The following is a 17,695-nucleotide window of genomic DNA, read 5'->3' as shown; positions in this document are numbered from 1 at the left end:
ATTGCAGAAGCAGAGTCAAGCGGACCCTTGCAACTTTGAGGCCAGCCTGGGCTACTTAGTTAAATTCCAGACAGCCGGGACTACAAAACAACACTCTGTGTCAAATTGAGCAAAGCAAACCCAAATCAAATGAAGCACAGACACCACGGGCATGTTTAGAGGTGGACGAAATCTTCAACAGAAAAGTGCTTGTGGTTTTCGTGAGTGAGGAAAATATTGAGCTGCATTCTGAACACGCTCTAAATCTCTGTCCAGCTACCTCTCTTACTGCAGGTTCCCATGGGAGCCGTTAAACAGAAGTGAGCCTCCCAAGCTGGTAGGCAGGTTGGCAGTTTTCTCGAAGCCTGTGCTTTTTCTAAGTACTATTTGAGACTATTAGGTGTGTTGTGTAAGAAGCTGGCAGTCTGTCACCATGTCCCAATCACATCTGTGTACTTATGTCTATTATTAGACTTTCCCATACTTGCTTGCCAGGTGACAAACAGAAACTGATTTTCTTTATTCTCCACTTCTCTGTTAACTCCCATCTCTTCCTGAATATGCCTTACCTACTTAAACTGAAATTGTAAACTCTGGCATCATTTCTGTGTGGAAATGTCATGCGCATGCAGATGTAGTTATCTCTTGCAGTTGTGATGGTGATGGCTCTACAGGGGCTCTTCTCGGTTTTTGTGTCATTGAGCATCTCTCTTGGTGTTGAGTGAGGGGATTCAATGGGTATGCAAAGGTGCCTGCCACCAACCCTGAGTTCCCAGAGTTCAATCCATAGGCCCCACATGGTGGAAGGAGAGAATTGATTTTTACAAGCAGTTCTCTGACTTCCACACACATGCTGTGACATGGGTGCATATTCCCACCCAAAAGAAAATAAAAAAGAATTTCCTCTGTATGGATAGTATTGCTCAACAATAGAGTGTTTGCCTGGTGTGCTTTAGGTCCTAGGTTTAACTCCCAATACCGCAAAGACACCAGCATAACATAACAAACAAGAACAGACAACAAATGTCTTAAGAGTCTCTTATCACCTTGTGGTTCCTTGGCAGTTTCAAAGTATCCATTGGGTCAGCCAACTGTGGCTATTCAGTACAATTGGTATTCCACACCTGCCGCAGCCTCTGCGGTTTCTAAATCTCACTGTGCTCTTTTAGGCATGTGTTGTTGTGCACATCTGACCTTTCAGAAAAAAAGTAAATCCCATCTCCCCCTGCTAAGTGGGAGAGTTGAGACTAGAACTTGAGTCTTTGTGTTTCGGGGGACGATGGTTGGATTCCTCAAAAATTAATCCCCAGCTCTATAAATTGAGGATTAAGTAGTGACTAAATACAGTAAGTCTCCATTTCTTGAGGAATTAGGCTAAAAGAGGATTAAGTGAGCTTGGCCTGGGGGTTATAAGGCCAATAAGCAGCCAAGGCAGGGAAAACTCAGGCTTGTCTGTTCCTACCGCATTCACAGTTCAAGAGAATTTTTTTCTCCTTGTTTATTAATCAAAGACAGCTGTAACTGTCCCTTGCAGTGTTTTAAAATTCCCAATTAGCATGAGATAATTGTTGTCAATGCAGCAGTCGGCAGATTATTGCCAAAAGCGGAGAAATAGGCACTTTGGTCTCTTCCGTCTTGGTGTGGGTGGCTCCCATCACGGTTGAGGAGTACTGAGTTTCATCTTGCAAGCCTTGTGACAGCTTGGGCCCACCTGAATCTCAAACTTAGGAGATTTCGTGCATCATTGCCTGGGAGAGGAAGAGCTAACTGTCTCCAGGAAATGCCCTTCCAGGAAAGGGGCTGGGCACAGTGGTCACACGTGCCTGGGGTCTGAACTACTGGGAAGCTGGAAGCCTGGAAGTTCAAGCCCAAGGGGTGATGAGTTCAAGGTCAATCTAGGAAACTTACTGGTGCTGTCTCAAAATAAAAGAAGGCCGATGCCTCAGTGGGAGAGGACTTGCCAACACAGGAAAGACCCCGGGCTCCATCCCCAGAGCTGCAAAAATAAAAGAAGACATTAAACTAAATAAAATATTGAAAGGATACCAGGTTCCATCTCCATCAGATGGAACAAGTGCATCTTCTTATGGCTTATGAGCTTAGCCTGTGTTTTCTACCTGTGTGTCTGGTCCTTGGGGTGGGGAGGAAGATGGTAGTTCAGTGGAATCAAGGGACTCTGTCCAGCATGCATTTGAGAGTTTCCCCACCATGGCCTGCCTTCTGGAGCATGCTTCATGAATTACTGTGCATTTCCCCGCAGTCCTTCCCCCCAGTGTTGTGTTAATGGGACTATCTGAGACACACCTCTGCAGTACTAGGCACATGGGGGACAAGACTGGGAGTATGCTGGTTCCCTCAGGTATATTCAAGAATTCTGTGTGAGCATGTGTGTGTGTGTATGTGACAAGAGTGTGTGTTAGTGTATGTATGTGTGTACATCTAAGTGTTTGAATGTATGCATATATGAGAGTGTTGTGTATTAGTGTGTGGTGGTTTGTATATGCTTGGCCCAGGGAGTGGCACTTTTGGAAGGTATGGCCCTGTTGGAGTAGGTGTGGCCTTCTTGGAGGAAGTATGTCACTGTGGGTATGGGCTTTAAGACCCTTATCCTTGCTGCCTGGAAGCCAGTATTCAGCTAGCAGCCTCCAGATGAAGATGTAGACCTCTCAGCTCCTCCTGCACAATGCCTGCCTGGATGCTGCCCTGCTTCCACCTTGATGATAATGGACTGAACCTCTGAACCTGTAAGCCAGCCCCAATTAAATGTTGTCCTTATAAGAGTGTCTGTTCAAAGCAGTAAAACCCTAAGATAGTGTGTGTGTATGTGTGTGCGTGCAATGCGTGTGTGCATTAGTGTGTCTGAGTATGTATGTGTATGTCTGAGTGTGTGCCTGTGGAAGCTGTATGTCAACCTCAGGATTCATCCCTCAGGTGCTGTCTCCCTTGTTTTTGAGACAGGGTCTCTCACTAGCCTCTAGGCTAGCTGACCAGTGAGCCCCAGAGATGTCCGTTCCTGCTTTCCCAGTACTGGGATTACAGTGTGAGCCACCTAGTGGACATGGGTATCAGACGCAGCTAGCTGTGAACTGTCCTGCCTCTGCGTCCTGACTACCGGGGTGACAGGTATGTCCTGTCTCCATGCTTGGCTGCCTCCAATTTTAAATTTCAACGCAAAAATCTTGCTGGTGAGACTCTGCTCTTTTACTGGCTCCAGAAAGAAGTGAACTTCTGTTTCCTGTTCTCGAAGCGCCACATCATGTTTTGTGAAAGTCATCCTTTCTCACTCTTGAATATAGGATCCATTTTCTGCCTATGTGTTGTCCTCTACAGAATGATGTGTCTTCCATGGTGTGCCATTCCAGCACTGCACAGTGGCTAATGTGTGTACTAAACACTGCTATCTGAGCTTTTTATATATTTGTTCTTATAAACCTTACTATGGCTTTGTGTGGGAAGAAGTACACGCAATGTCCCGCTAGTAGCTATTCCTCTGGCAATAGAGTCATACAAGTAAGATGTGATGTGTGATCCCTGGGAGGTCTGCCTTTTTCTGAAGGGAAATGGAGGAGTGGATTATGGGGAGAGGGGAGGTAGCAGGGAGGGGTCTGGGAGGAGAGGAGGGAGGGAAAACTTTGGTCAGGATGTAATATACGAGAGGATTAAAAAAAATCGAGGCACCAATTCAACCCATAGGAGAGTATACTGGACATGTTGCCCCTTCCTATTACAGGATCATGCTATGTGGCCAAGGCTTCATGTTCTAGACTCAGCCACCGCCTCGATACTGCCCCCTGTTGGCTATGTTGAATGTGTGCAGGCTTGTTGTTGTTTTTTTTTTTTCTTTTCTTTTCTTAAAAATGTGTGTGTGTCTCACGAGTGCCAGAGGACAAATTTCGATAGATGTTTATTTCTTTTTTTTTTAATTTTTAATATTTTTATTACATATTTTCCTCAATTACATTTCCAATGTTATCCCAAAAGTCCCCCATAGCGCCCCCCACTTCCCTACCCACCCATTCCCATTCTTTTGGCCCTGGCATTCCCCTATATTGGGGCATATAAAGTTTGCAAGTCCAATGGGCCTCTCTTTCCAGTGATGGCCGACTAGACCATCTTTCGATACATATGCAGCTAGAGACAAGAGCTCCGGGGTTCTGGTTAGTACATCATGTTGTTCCAACAATAGGGTTGCAGATCCCTTTAGCTCCTTGGGTACTTTCTCTAGCTTCTCCATTGGGAGCCCTGTGATACATCCAATAGCTGACTGTGAACATCCACTCCTGTGTTTGCTAGGCCCCGGCATCGTCTCACAAGAGACAGCTATATTTGGGTCCTTTCAGCAAAATCTTGCTAGTGTATGCAATGGTGTCAGCGTTTAGAAGCTGATTATGGGATGGATCCCTGGATACGGCAGTCTCTAAATGGTCCATCCTTTCATCACAGCTATGAACTTTGTCTCTGTAACTCCTTCCCTGGGTGTTTTGTTCCCAATTCTAAGAAGGGGCACAGTGTCCACACTTTGGTCTTCATTCTTCTTGAGTTTCATGCGTTTAGCAAATTGTATCTTATATCTTGGGTATCCTAAGTTTTGGGCTAATATCCACTTATCAGTGAATACATATTGTGTGAGTTCTTTTGTGATTGTGTTACTTTACTCAAGATGATGCCCTCCAGGTCCATCCATTTGGCTAGGAATTTCATAAATTCATTCTTTTTAATAGCTGAGTAGTACTCCATTGTGTAAATGTACCATAATTTCTGTATCCATTCCTCTGTTGAGGGACATCTGGGTTCTTTCCAGCTTCTGGCTATTATAAATAGGGCTGCTATGAACATAGTGGAGCATGTGTCCTTTTTACCGGTTGGGACATCTTCTGGATATATGCCCAGGAGAGGTATTGCTGGATCCTACGGTAGTACTATGTCCAATTTTCTGAGGAACCGCCAAACTGATTTCCAGAGTGGTTATACAAGCTTGCAATCCCACCAACAATGGAGGAGTCTTCCTCTTTCTCCACATCCTCGCCAGCATCTGCTGTCACCTGAATTTTTGATCTTAGCCATTCTGACTGGTGTGAGGTGGAATCTCAGGGTTGTTTTGATTTGCATTTCCCTGATGATTAAGGATGTTGAACATTTTTTCAGGTGCTTCTCTGCCATTCGGTATTCCTCAGGTGAGAATTCTTTGTTCAGTTCTGAGCCCCATTTTTTAATGGGGTTATTTGACTTTCTGGAGTCCACCTTCTTGAGTTCTTTATATATATTGGATATTAGTCCCTTATCTGATTTAGGATAGGTGAAGATCCTTTCCCAATCTGTTGGTGGTTTTTTTGTCTTATTGATGGTGTCTTTAGCCTTGCAGAAGCTTTGCAGTTTCATGAGGTCCCACTTGTCAATTCTCGATCTTACAGCACAAGCCATTACTGTTCTATTCAGGAATTTTTCCCCTGTGACCATATCTTCAAGGCTTTTCCCCACTTTGTCCTCTATAAGTTTCAGTGTCTCTGGTTTTATGTGAAGTTCCTTGATCCACTTAGACTTGACCTTAGTACAAGGAGATAGGAATGGATCGATTCGCATTCTTCTACATCTTAACAACCAGTTGTGCCAGCACCATTTGTTGAAAATGCTGTCTTTCTTCCTCTGGATGTTTTTAGCTCCCTTGTCGAAGATCAAGTGACCGTAGGTGTGTGGGTTCATTTCTGGGTCTTCAATTCTATTCCATTGGTCTATTTGTCTGTCACTATACCAGTACCATGCAGTTTTTATCACAATTGCTCTGTAGTAAAGCTTTAGGTCCGGCATGGTGATTCCACCAGAGGTTCTTTTATCCTTGAGAAGAGTTTTTGCTATCCTAGGTTTTTTGTTATTCCAGATGAATTTGCAGATTGCACTTTCTAATTCGTTGAAGAATTGAGTTGGAATTTTGATGGGGATTGCATTGAATCTGTAGATTGCTTTTGGCAAGATAGCCATTTTTACAATGTTGATCCTGCCAATCCATGAGCATGGGAGATCTTTCCATCTTCTGAGATCTTCTATAATTTCTTTCTTCAGAGACTTGAAGTTTTTATTATACAGATCTTTCACTTCCTTAGTTACAGTCACGCCAAGATATTTTATATTATTTGTGACTATTGAGAAGGGTGTTGTTTCCCTAATTTCTTTCTCAGCCTGTTTATTCTTTGTGTAGAGAAAGGCCATTGATTTGTTTGAGTTAACTTTATATCCATCTACTTCACCGAAGCTGTTTATCAGGCTTAGGAGTTCTCTGGTGGAATTTTTAGGGTCACTTATATATACTATCATATCATCTGCAAAGAGTGATATTTTGACTTCATCTTTTCCAATTTGTATCCCTTTGATCTCCTTTTGTTGTCGAATTGCTCTGGCTAGGACTTCAAGTACAATGTTGAATAGGTATGGAGAAAGTGGACAGCCTTGTCTAGTCCCTGATTTTAGAGGGATTGCTTCAAGCTTCTCACCATTTACTTTGATGTTGGCTACTGATTTGCTGTAGATTGCTTTTATCATGTTTAGGTATGGGCCTTGAATTCCTGATCTTTCCAAGACTTTTATCATGAATGGGTGTTGGATCTTGTCAAATGCTTTTTCCGCATCTAACGAGATGACCATGTGGTTTTTGTCTTTGAGTTTGTTTATATACTGGATTACGTTGATGGATTTCCGTATATTGAACCATCCCTGCATCCCTGGGACGAAACCTACTTGGTCAGGATGGATGATTGTTTTGATGTGTTCTTGGATTCGGTTAGCAAGAACTTTATTGAGGATTTTTGCATCAATATTCATAAGGGATATTGGTCTGAAGTTTTCTATCTTTGTTGGGTCTTTTTGTGGTTTAGGTATCAGAGTAATTGTGGCTTCATAGAATGAGTTGGGTAGAGTACCTTCTGTTTCTATTTTGTGGAATAGTTTGTGAAGAACTGGGATTAGATCTTCTTTGAAGGTCTGATAGAACTCTGCACTAAACCCATCTGGTCCTGGGCTTTTTTTAGTTGGGAGACTATTAATGACTGCTTCTATTTCTTTGGGGGATATAGGGCTGTTTAGATCATTAACCTGATCTTGATTCAACTTTGGTACCTGGTATCTGTCTAGGAACTTCTCCATTTCATCCAGGTTCTCCAGTTTTGTTGAGTATAGCCTTTGGTAGAAGGATCTGATGGTGTTTTGGATGTCTTCAGGATCTGTTGTTATGTCTCCTTTTTCATTTCTGATTTTGTTAATTAGGATGCTTTCCCTGTGCCCTCTAGTGAGTCTGGCTAAGGGTTTATCTATCTTGTTGATTTTCTCAAAGAACCAGCTCCTTGATTGGTTGATTCTTTGAATAGTTCTTCTTGTTTCCACTTGGTTGATTTCTCCCCTGAGTTTGATTATTTCCTCCCGTCTACTCCTCTTGGGTGAATTTGCTTCCTTTTGTTCTAGTGCTTTTAAGTATGTTGTCAAGCTGCTAATGTGTGCTCTCTCTAGTTTCCTTTTGGAGGCACTCAGAGCTATGAGTTTTCCTCTTAGAAATGCTTTCATTGCGTCCCATAAGTTTGGGTATGTTGTGGCTTCATTTTCATTGAACTCTAAAAAGTCCTTAATTTCTTTCTTTATTCCTTCCTTGACCAAGGTATCATTGAGAAGAGTGTTGTTCAGTTTCCACATGAAGGTTGGCTTTCTATTATTTATTTTGTTATTGAAGATCAGCCTTAGTCCATGGTGATCTGATAGGATGCATGGGACAATTTCAATATTTTTGTATCTGTTGAGGCCTGTTTTGTGACCAATTATGTGGTCAATTTTGGAGAAAGTACCATGAGGTGCTGAGAAGAAGGTATATCCTTTTGTTTTAGGATAGAATGTTCTGTAGATATCTGCCAGATCCATTTGATTCATAACTTCTGTTAGTTTCACTGTGTCCCTGTTTAGTTTCTGTTTCCACGATCTGTCCATTGGTGAAAGTGGTGTGTTGAAGTCTCCCACTATTATTGTATGAGGTGCAATGTGTGCTTTGAGATTTACTAAAGTTTCTTTAATGAATGTGGCTGACTTTGTATTTGGAGCATAGATATTCAGGATTGATAGTTCCTCTTGGAGGATTTTACCTTTGATGAGTATGAAATTTTCCCTCCCTGTCTTTTTTAATGACTTTGGGTTGGAAGTCAATCTTATCAGATATTAGAATGGCTACTCCAGCTTGTTTCTTCATACCATTTGCTTGGAAAATTGTTTTCCAGCCTTTCATTCTGAGGTAGTGTCTATCTTTTTCTCTGAGATGAGTTTCCTGTAAGCAGCAAAATGTTGGGTCTTGTTTGTGTAGCCAGTTTGTTAGTCTATGTCTTTTTATTGGGGAGTTGAGTCCATTGATATTAAGAGATATTAAGGAAAAGTAATTGTTGTTTCCTGTTATTTTTGTTGTTAAAGTTGGCATTCTGTTCTTGTGGCTGTCTTCTTTTAGGTTTGTTGAGGGATTACCTTCTTGTAGTTTCTAGGGCGTGGTTCCCGTCCTTGTATTGGTTTTTTTCTGTTATTATCCTTTGAAGGGCTGGATTCGTGGAGAGATAATGTGTGAATTTGGTTTTGTCGTGGAATACTTTGGTTTCTCCATCTATGTTAATTGAGAGTTTGGCTGGGTATAGTAGCCTGGGCTGGAATTTGTGTTCTTTTAGTGTCTGTATAACATCCGTCCAGGATCTTCTGGCTTTCATAGTCTCTGGTGAAAAATCTGGTGTAATTCTGATAGGCTTGCCTTTATATGTTACTTGGCCTTTTTCTCTTACTGCTTTTAGTATTCTATCTTTATTTAGAGCATTTGTTGTTCTGATTATTATGTGTCGGGAGGTATTTCTTTTCTGGTCCAGTCTATTTGGAGTTCTGTAGGCTTCTTGTATATTCATGGGTATCTCTTTCTTTAGATTTGGGAAGTTTTCTTCTATAATTTTGTTGAAGATGTTTGCTGGTCCTTTGAGTTGAAAATCTTCATTCTCATCCACTCCTATTATCCGTAGGTTTGGTCTTCTCATTGTGTCCTGTATTTCTTGGATGTTTTGAGTTAGGATCTTTTTGCATTTTACATTTTCCTTGATTGTTGTGCCGATGTTCTCTATGGAATCTTCTGCACCTGAGATTCTCTCTTCCATCTCTTGTATTCTGTTGCTGATGCTGGTATCTATGGTTCCAGATTTCTTTCCTAGGGTTTCTATCTCCAGTGTTGCCTCATTTTGGGTTTTCTTTATTGTGTCTACTTCCCATTTTATGTCTAGTATGGTTTTGTTCATTTCCATCATCTGTTTGGATGTGTTTTCCTGTTTTTCTGTAAGGACTTCTACCTGTTTGATTATGTTATCCTGTTTTTCTTTAAGGATTTGTAACTCTTTAGCAGTGTTCTCCTGCAATTCTTTAAGGGATTTTTGTGCTTCCTCTTTATTGTCTTCTACCTGTTTACCAGTGTTCCTTTGTATTTCTTTAAGTGTGTTATTAAAGTCCTTCTTGAAGTCCTCTACCATCATCAGGAGATATGCTTTTAGATCTGTGTCTAGCTTTTCCGGTGTGTTGGGGTGCCCTGGACTGGGCGAAGTGGGAGTGCTGGGTTCTGATGATGGTGAGTGGTCTTGGTTTCTGTTAGTAAGATTATTACGTTTACCTTTCGCCATCTGGTAATCTCTGGGGTTAGTTGTTGTCGTTGTCACTGTTTAAAGATTGGAGCAGAAGCTGTGTTCCACTCACCAGCAGTATCAAAATCCTGTGGCGGGGGTCGTGGGTAGCTGGCGGGTGTCAGCCGACCCTGTGCTCTAGCTACACGGGTGCTGTTCCGGCCGGATGAGGCCTGTGGCCCTACTCAGGCCGGTTTCTGCTTCCCTAACTAATGCAGTCTCAGGTCCCGCGCGCAATTGGATTGGAGCAGGAGCTGTGTTCCACTCACCAGAAGTCTTAAGATCCTGTGGCAGGTGTTGTGGGTAGCTGGCGAGTGTCAGCCGACCCTGCGCCCTAGCTACCCTGGTGCTTTTCTGACCGGAAGAGGCTTGTGGCCCTACGTAGGCCGGATTTCTGCCTCCCCAACCAGAGCAGTCTCAGGTCCCGTGTGATTGGACTGGAGCAGAAGCTGTGTTCCACTCACCAGCAGTCTCAAAATCCTGTGGCGGGGGTCGTGGGTAGCTGGTGGGTGTCAGGCAACCCTGCGCTCCAGCTACCCCGGTGCTGATCCGGCCGGATGAGGCCTGTGGCCCTACTCAGGCCGGTTTCTGCTTCCCTAACTAATGCAGTCTCAGGTCCCGCGCGCAATTGGATTGGAGCAGGAGCTGTGTTCCACTCACCAGAAGTCTTAAGATCCTGTGGTGGGTGTTGTGGGTAGCTGGCGAGTGTCAGCCGACCCTGCGCCCCAGCTGCCCTGGTGCTTTTCTGACCGGAAGAGGCTTGTGGCCCTACGTAGGCCGGATTTCTGCCTCCCCAACCAGAGCAGTCTCAGGTACCGTGTGACTGGACTGGAGCAGAAGCTGTGTTCCACTCACCAGCAGTCTCAAAATCCTGTGGCAGGGGTCGTGGGTAGCTGGCGGGTGTCAGCCGACCCTGCGCTCAAGCTACTCCGGTGCTGTTCCGGCCGGATGAGGCCTGTGGCCCTACTCAGGCCGGGTTTTCTGCTTCCCTAACTAATGCAGTCTCAGGTCCCGCGCGCAATTGGATTGGAGCAGAAGCTGTGCTCCACTCACCAGAAGTCTTAAGATCCTGTGGCGGGTGTTGAGTGTCAGCCGACTCTGCGCCCTAGCAACCCCTGTGCTTTTCTGACCAGAAGAGGCTTGTCGATGTTTATTTCTTTCCACAGTATGAGTTCTGGGGATTGAACTCAGGTTGCAGGTCTCAGGGCTTGGAGGCAAGTGTCTTCCACCCTCTGAGCCATCTGGTTGGCCCCTACTTAGTATTTATCAGTTACTTGGAACCAAGACACATTTTGAAGGTGACCAGTTATTTTTATTTCCTGTTAGCCGAATTTTCCAAACCATGGAAAGACCAGAAGGGGGCACTCAAAAATCAACTCATTCTGGTGACTGAGGCGCTAGTTTGGTTGATTTGGGAAACAACAGTGCCATCTAGTGGAGTATCTTGCTAATATCAGGTCAAGTCCCCCTCACTCCGGTTCTTTTTCTCTCCCTCCCCACCTTCTTTTTCTGAGACAGGATTTCTGTGTAGTCCTGGCCATCCTGGAACTCACTGTAGCCTCAAACTCATAGATATCCGACTGCTTCTGCCTCCTTTAGCGTGGGGAAAAAAAATTCATGCTATTGCCGGCTATGCACCCGCTGGCGGTCTCAGTCGGTTCCCAGCCTAGCATACAGGCTGAGACTGCATTTCTTCCCTTTGCCAAAGCCTGTCCCACCAAAGTTAGCTCTACCTCTCCAGAGCCCAGAAACAGCTCTCTCCTCCCCGCAGCTGGCTGCCACCAAACCCGCTCGGTACTCCCAAATTTCCACAAATAGCTGGGGTACACTTCTCGCAAACCCTTGCTCTGCCCAGCTGAATCGCAGCAAAAAGGAAAGCATCACACAATCTTAGTTTAGAATCGATAGGTAACACAATCCCTGGGTGCAGAAACTAGCATCGTAATTTTCCCTAAGTTAGGTCCTGGTGGATCCGCCACTCGAACTAACAGCCCCCAGCCTACATGCTCGCTGCCTTGCTCCTGCGATCCGAAAGGGCAGTTCCTTTCCCCTGAGTTCCCTCTTCCTTTCCGGACCCGGAAGTCCCGCCTCCTCCTCGTCCAGTGATTGGTTTCTTGTTGTCTTTATTATCTTATCAATTAGGGAAACTTTCCACAGCAGCCTCCCTAGTGAGTACTGGGATCAAAGAAGTGCGGCCCCATTGCTTAAGTATGGGATCTCCTTGAATTAGTTTTGCCTTAAGCTTTGGATGCTAGAAGAAGGGTGTGGTAAGTAGGAACATTCTAGATCTTTTGGGTTAGTTGAATCCATTGACTATTATAAATGTTATCAGAATCCTGAACTTTCGACACCCATCATCTGCTTTTCCTGCCAAGTACTTTCCATGGCGCACATTGGCATATCTATCTTGAGGATTGCCTTTGGAGCTGTGAGACTTGGGGTTTCTCCTCCAGCGCTCCCGCCCCGACCCCCATGGCGCTTGATAAGAGTCAATCAGATGACCCCAATATGAAATTTCACGGGTCAGCAACACTGGAGCAAAGTAATGTTACAAGATGTTTTAAATATATATTACCATGTTGCATAAAATCCTGCTTTTTTTTTTTTTTTTTTAAGGCAGTTTCTCTCTGTAGCCCTGGCTGTCTTGGAACTGGCTTGGTAGACCAGGCTGGCTTCAACCTCACAGAGATCTGCCTGCCTCTGCCTCCCGAGTGCGGGGAGATTAAAGGTGTGCACCATTACATCCAGCTTTACAGCTCTGCTTTTGAACTGAGCTCTGTATTCATCCAGCCCTCAGAATAGGGAGAGCAGGGGCTTTCCTGTTCCCTCCCTCCCTCTTAGCCCTCCCTCAGGCAGAGTCCTGGTAGGTGGGGCAATCTCCCTCCCTCTTACCTTACAAGCCCCTCCCTTTCCTTTTTTTTTTTTTTTTTTTTTGGTTTTTCGAGACAGGGTTTCTCTGTGTAGCCCTGGCTGTCCTGGAACTCACTTTGTAGACCAGGCTGGCCTCGAACTCAGAAATCCGCCTGCCTCTGCCTCCCGAGTGCTGGGATTAAGGGCGTGCGCCACCACACCCGGCTTGCCCCTCCCTTTCCTACTGCACCAGATCCTTGGGGGCTTGAGTGAGTTGAAGAAAAATGGATCACTGTCCTGTCAGATTGCTTAAATAGCAAAGTTGGAAGCTGTCAGTGCTTGCCTACCTCGGTATACATACTTGGTGATCCAGGAAGTAGGTTAGGCCCTTCCTTCTGTAGTCTAGACAGCAGCTGAGATAGATGCCTTGGACATCATGAAAGTGACTATCAGACGGTTAGTGTCTTTTTTTTTCAGCTTAGCACCCCTGCTTCCACTGGAACGTTCTGCTTTCTCTTGGTTTTGTAACCCCATTTCTTTGTGTAGTTGAAGTATGCACGACCTCTCCCAAGAGATGAGAAAGCTGGAAAGGTTATAACGTCCACATTCTGTGTCTTTTCCTCAGCAGCCAGCAAAGCAGCCAACAGAGCAGCCACGACGATGATTCGAGCAGGTTCCTGAGTCCTCGAGTGCGCGACGAAAGGTGAGTTTGAAGAAACAGGAGTTTCGTGGGAGGAGTGGGGAAATGGCTGAGAATGGGCTTCTGCTGCTTCTGCTGTATGCGAGCGCTCCGGGAAGGGGAAGATGAGGCATCTGGATTTGTCCTTGGAAAATGACTGGAAAGAGAAACTGTTGCCCAGGAATCTAGAGGGAACAACACTATTGCAGATGCTGAAGGCATGGGGCTGTCTCTTCAAGGGAAGAAGCCAACTACAGACCAAAGGCTCTGGGCAGGTTAGGAGTTGAGTCATGCTTTTTACTATTTTTGGTTTTTTTGGGTTTTGTTTTTGTTTTGAGAGAGAGCGTTTCTCTATGTAGTCCTGACTGTCAGGAACTGGCTTTGTAAACCAGACTGGCCTTGAACTCACAAAGACGGCCTGTCTCTGCCTTCCAAATTCTGGGATTAAATGTGTGTACCATTCTTTAAAGGTTGAATGTAGCATGACTCAAGTAGGGAAAAGAAATTTTGTTTCCTTTTTGTTTTGGGTAAGGTATTTTGTACTTGAGCAGTCTGTGTGTCCTGGGATGGGCACTTCTGGTCCCTGAAGAGCAGATCGTTTGGAGTGGAGGAGATTGTGTGTGTCGGGGGTTTCTGGATAAGAGGTGGATGTGTTGATAGAGAGGCTACATGGGGAATATGGAGGCTCCTAAATGCTGGGCTGAGAATGGGAGAGTGGCTGGTTCTGCACTAGGGATATGAAGACCAGCCAGGATCAGTTTCATTAGTGCTGTGAGTATAAATAGAAGGGTTTCTGGTTGTGAATTAAGATTGTTCTTTCTATAAATCAAGGAAAGAAGATTTGACCTGCAGTGTTGAACCTTGATCTTGTGCCTCTAGCACGCAGAGCACACATTCTGAATTATAGCCGGAGAGAGCAGGGCAGCAGATGGAGAATTAAAAGAAAGCCACAGGGGCTCTGGGTTTTGTTACTTTTGGGTCAGCCTCTTGTTATGTAGCTTAGCCTGGACTGAACTTGAGGTCCTTCTCCCTTGCTTTCCTCCAGGCCTAGGACTATAGGGGTCTGCCAATGCGCCTGGCTCAAGATACATGTTCTAAAGGAGAAAATCAATTGCATATTAGAAGAGATCATTTATGTAAAAGATATTTTAGATTACATTTAATGTATGCATGTGTATGTATGGGTGTGTGTGTGTGTATGTGTGTGTGTTTGTATGTGTGGATGCATGTGGAGATTAGAGGACCATTTTCAGCAGTCTGTTTTCTTTCACTACGTGAGTCTTGGAGATTGAATTTGGTTTATCAGGTTTGGTGGCAAGCTCCTTTACCTGGTAACCCATCGGGCCACCTCAAGATACATTTTGGTGGGAGGGTGGGGGAGAGATTGGCAGCTTATGTCTATCACCCAGCGCTCTGGAGTCAGGGCTAGGACGATCCCTGGAAGTGTAAATCCAGTCTGATCTACAGAGCTTTGGGCCTGCCCAAGTCACGTGTGGAGATCCTGTTTCGAAAAACACAAACAAAATTATTTTGTAAGTCTAATATTGACTAACTTGAAATGATTTCCTATGAAAAGGAGCATGGAGTTTTTTTTTTTTTTTTACTTGTCAGCCACATAAAGGCCAATAACTGACCCTGCTGCCCGAATCTCAAGTGCTAGGATTACAGAGCTACCCTACAGATGGTCTTTGAAGGCAGTGGGCGTGATTGTGATCTGCGTGAAACTGAGCAGATCAGGTTAGTATATAGTGACACGCTTTTTCAAAATGGATTTTAGAGTCAAGAGAATGGTTCTGAAGCAATGCCATTTTAAGAGCTGATTGAAAGCCGTGAGCTGGTGGCACACACCAGCACTCCAGGGGGAAGGAACCGGTAGATCTCTGTGTTCTCAGCCAGCCTGGTCTTCAGAGTGAGTTCCAGGAGAGCCAGGGCTAAAGAGAGAAACCCTGTCTCAAAAACAAAAACAAAAACAAACAAACAAACAAGAGCTGGCTGACAGAAGGAGGTTAGACTGGAAAAGAGGATGTTCTTGGTGAGTATAATGTCACTGGCTTCTGAGCCAAGGTCTCACTAGAGTTGGCCTTTGTGCTTCCATATTGCTGGGAACAGTCATGGGCTGCCATTCCTAGCTCTATATACAAAATCCTACAAAATGGAATTAAAGTAGTGTAAGTTGTAAAAGAGAAGCATGCAGCTCACGTTAGCACGAAGGTTTGTGTGACGCAACAGGCCTCTCCAAGTAATGAACGCCCAAGGCAGGTAGTGTGTCAAAAGAGACTCTTTCCTGAACCAGCATGCCAAGGTCTCTCTAACTGCTGTGTTTGAATTCTGTCCCATTTCTGAGTTTTATGCCCATTATTAGCCCAAATAAGTGGTTAAGTCCAATCTAGATGATGTCATTGTGGATATGTACCCCCCCGACACTAATTAGTCAAAATGATTAATCAGTTTTGATCTGAATATTCTTTCAATCCACAGCGTAGCTTATGCATTTCTGTGGCCGTACAGATTTTTAGCATGTATACCCTTAAAAATAAATGACCTAGAGGTCTCTAAGCCAGCTCTCTTTGCGGTACCAGTGCACTTAGTATCTCGGGATGCCTAGTTTTTCAGTGTGTAATGTCCTCAACTGTACTTCATCTTTTGGGGTCTATTGCCAACCCCTCTCTTCCTGCCACATTATCACCATTGCTTGGAACATTCCAGGGAGAGAGGACTAAGTACTGAATTACATGTAACCCTGACAACAGCTTCCCTAGGATAGCTGGTCTCTTGGATGCTGCTACTTAACACAGACCTGCTTTTGGTTGGCTGCTTAGAAGTGGAAACTGGTAAACATTACATTCAGCCACCTTGTCTGAGACCTGCTCAGTTCCCTAACTTCTTCACGGTGGGTATGGACATTATTTACCTTGGCTTGCCTGGAGTCTTAGTTAGGGTTTTACTGCTGTGAACAGGCACCATAACCAAGGCAACTCTTTTTTTTTTTTTTTTTTTTTTTTGTCTTTTCGAGACAGGGTTTCTCTGTATAGCCCTGGATGTCCTGGAACTCACTCTGTAGACCAGGCTGGCCTCAAACTCAGAAATCCGGCCTGCCTCTGCCTCCCAAGTGCTGGGATTAAAGGCATGCACCACCATGCCCGGCTAAGGCAACTCTTATAAAAACAACGTTTAGTTGGGGCTGGCTTACAGATTCAGAGGTTCATTTAGTACATTATCATCAAGGTGGGAGCATGACAGCATCCAGGCAGGCATGGTACAGGAGGAGCTGAGAGTTCTGCATCTTCATCTGAAGGCTGCTAGCAGACTACTGGCTTCCAGGCAAGTAGGATGAAGGTCTTATATAGTGACACACCTACTCCAACAGGACCATACCTTCTAATAGTGCTACTTCCTGGGTCAAGTTAATACAAACCATCACCCTTGGCATCTGTCAAAAGTGTGCTTCGGGTGGGGTGGTCCCTGTGCGTGCTCCCATCTGAGATGCCCAGGTGCTGCCCTGTGTTTGCTTTGGTCAATGTCTTCCCTTCTTGGGTTCCTTCTACTTGTGATAACAAGTTCTCAGGGTCATATCCTATACATTTGCAGCCATCATTGGGCTGTAATGGGCTGAGATTTCAATGTAAAGAGATTTTTCTGTAGTAATGAGGATGTGGCCCATGTGCCTGACTCTGAGCTCTGTGTGTGTATGTGTGTGTGTGCGCGTGTAGAGGGCCAATGATGCTGGTGGAGATCAAAGGTGTCTCTCTCTCTCTCTCTCTCCCTCCCTCCTTCCCTTCTTCCTTCCTTCTCTGTTTTCATTCTTTCTTTTTCTTTTTCTATTTCATGTAGAAGAGAGGCAAGATCTCTCATTGGCCTGGAGCTCATTGATTAAGCTCCCAGTGAGCCCCAGGGATCCATTTGTCTTTGCCTTCCCCCATGCTGGCTGTGATTATAAGCTTGGGGCTCCTGGAGATGGGACTTCTGCTTATGTCAGCAAGAATTTTACTGACTGAGCTATGCTTCTAGCCCCTCACTCCTTTTGGACAACAGCACTGTCTCATTAACAGCCACATTTCCTGTGCTGTAAGTCTTTTCTGTAATCTTCCCATTTATTCTGTGATATTCCTCTGCGGGGCAAAGGCAGTAGGGACTGACAGTGGCCAAGAATGAGGCCGTCTATGGCTGCTTCTAATACTCTGGATCATGAAAGTTTGCATCATAGAACAGGTGAAAATTAATATTTATTTTTTTGAAAAATCTTAAAACTCTTGAAAATTATAGTTCTTTTAAATAAGATGCTCTTTAGTTGGTTTAATAAAACATTGATTCTTTTCAACCCCGTGTAAAGTCCAGGAGGAACATAATATTTAGAGACAAGATAACCACCTTACTCCACCTATGCATCACTTGACAATAGGGTAATCACCATGTGATTGTCTCATTGTGTGGATATTACAGGATGCTCACATAAACTGAGATGGTTGTAGCATCTCTAGGAGTCTTACATTTTACTGGACTAGTTCCATTGTTGGACTGAAGTGAG

At 44.5% G+C, this 17,695-nt stretch overlaps 1 protein-coding gene across 6 annotated transcripts in view; it reads left to right on the top strand.

Annotated features, from left to right (window-relative positions):
- Positions 1 to 17,695, top strand: part of Gramd1b (GRAM domain containing 1B) — a 180,844-nt gene that overhangs the window by 49,954 nt on the left and 113,195 nt on the right. For 4 of the 6 annotated variants that reach the window (XM_085844536.1, XM_029482064.2, XM_085844534.1 and 1 more), the window contains exon 2: positions 13,117 to 13,194. The exons of 1 other annotated variant lie outside the window; for it this stretch is intronic. In XM_085844536.1, the coding sequence (XP_085700662.1) occupies positions 13,117 to 13,194 (78 nt within the window). The remainder of the gene's footprint in view (positions 1 to 13,116; positions 13,195 to 17,695) is intronic. One more of the 6 variants, XM_085844537.1, reaches the window with a different exon arrangement.

This window comes from Mus caroli, unplaced genomic scaffold (genome assembly GCF_978045245.1).
Source record: "Mus caroli unplaced genomic scaffold, Mus_caroli_1 scaffold_11, whole genome shotgun sequence".
Taxonomy (NCBI): Eukaryota; Metazoa; Chordata; class Mammalia; order Rodentia; family Muridae; genus Mus; species Mus caroli.
This window is presented reverse-complemented; position numbering and strand designations above follow the sequence as displayed.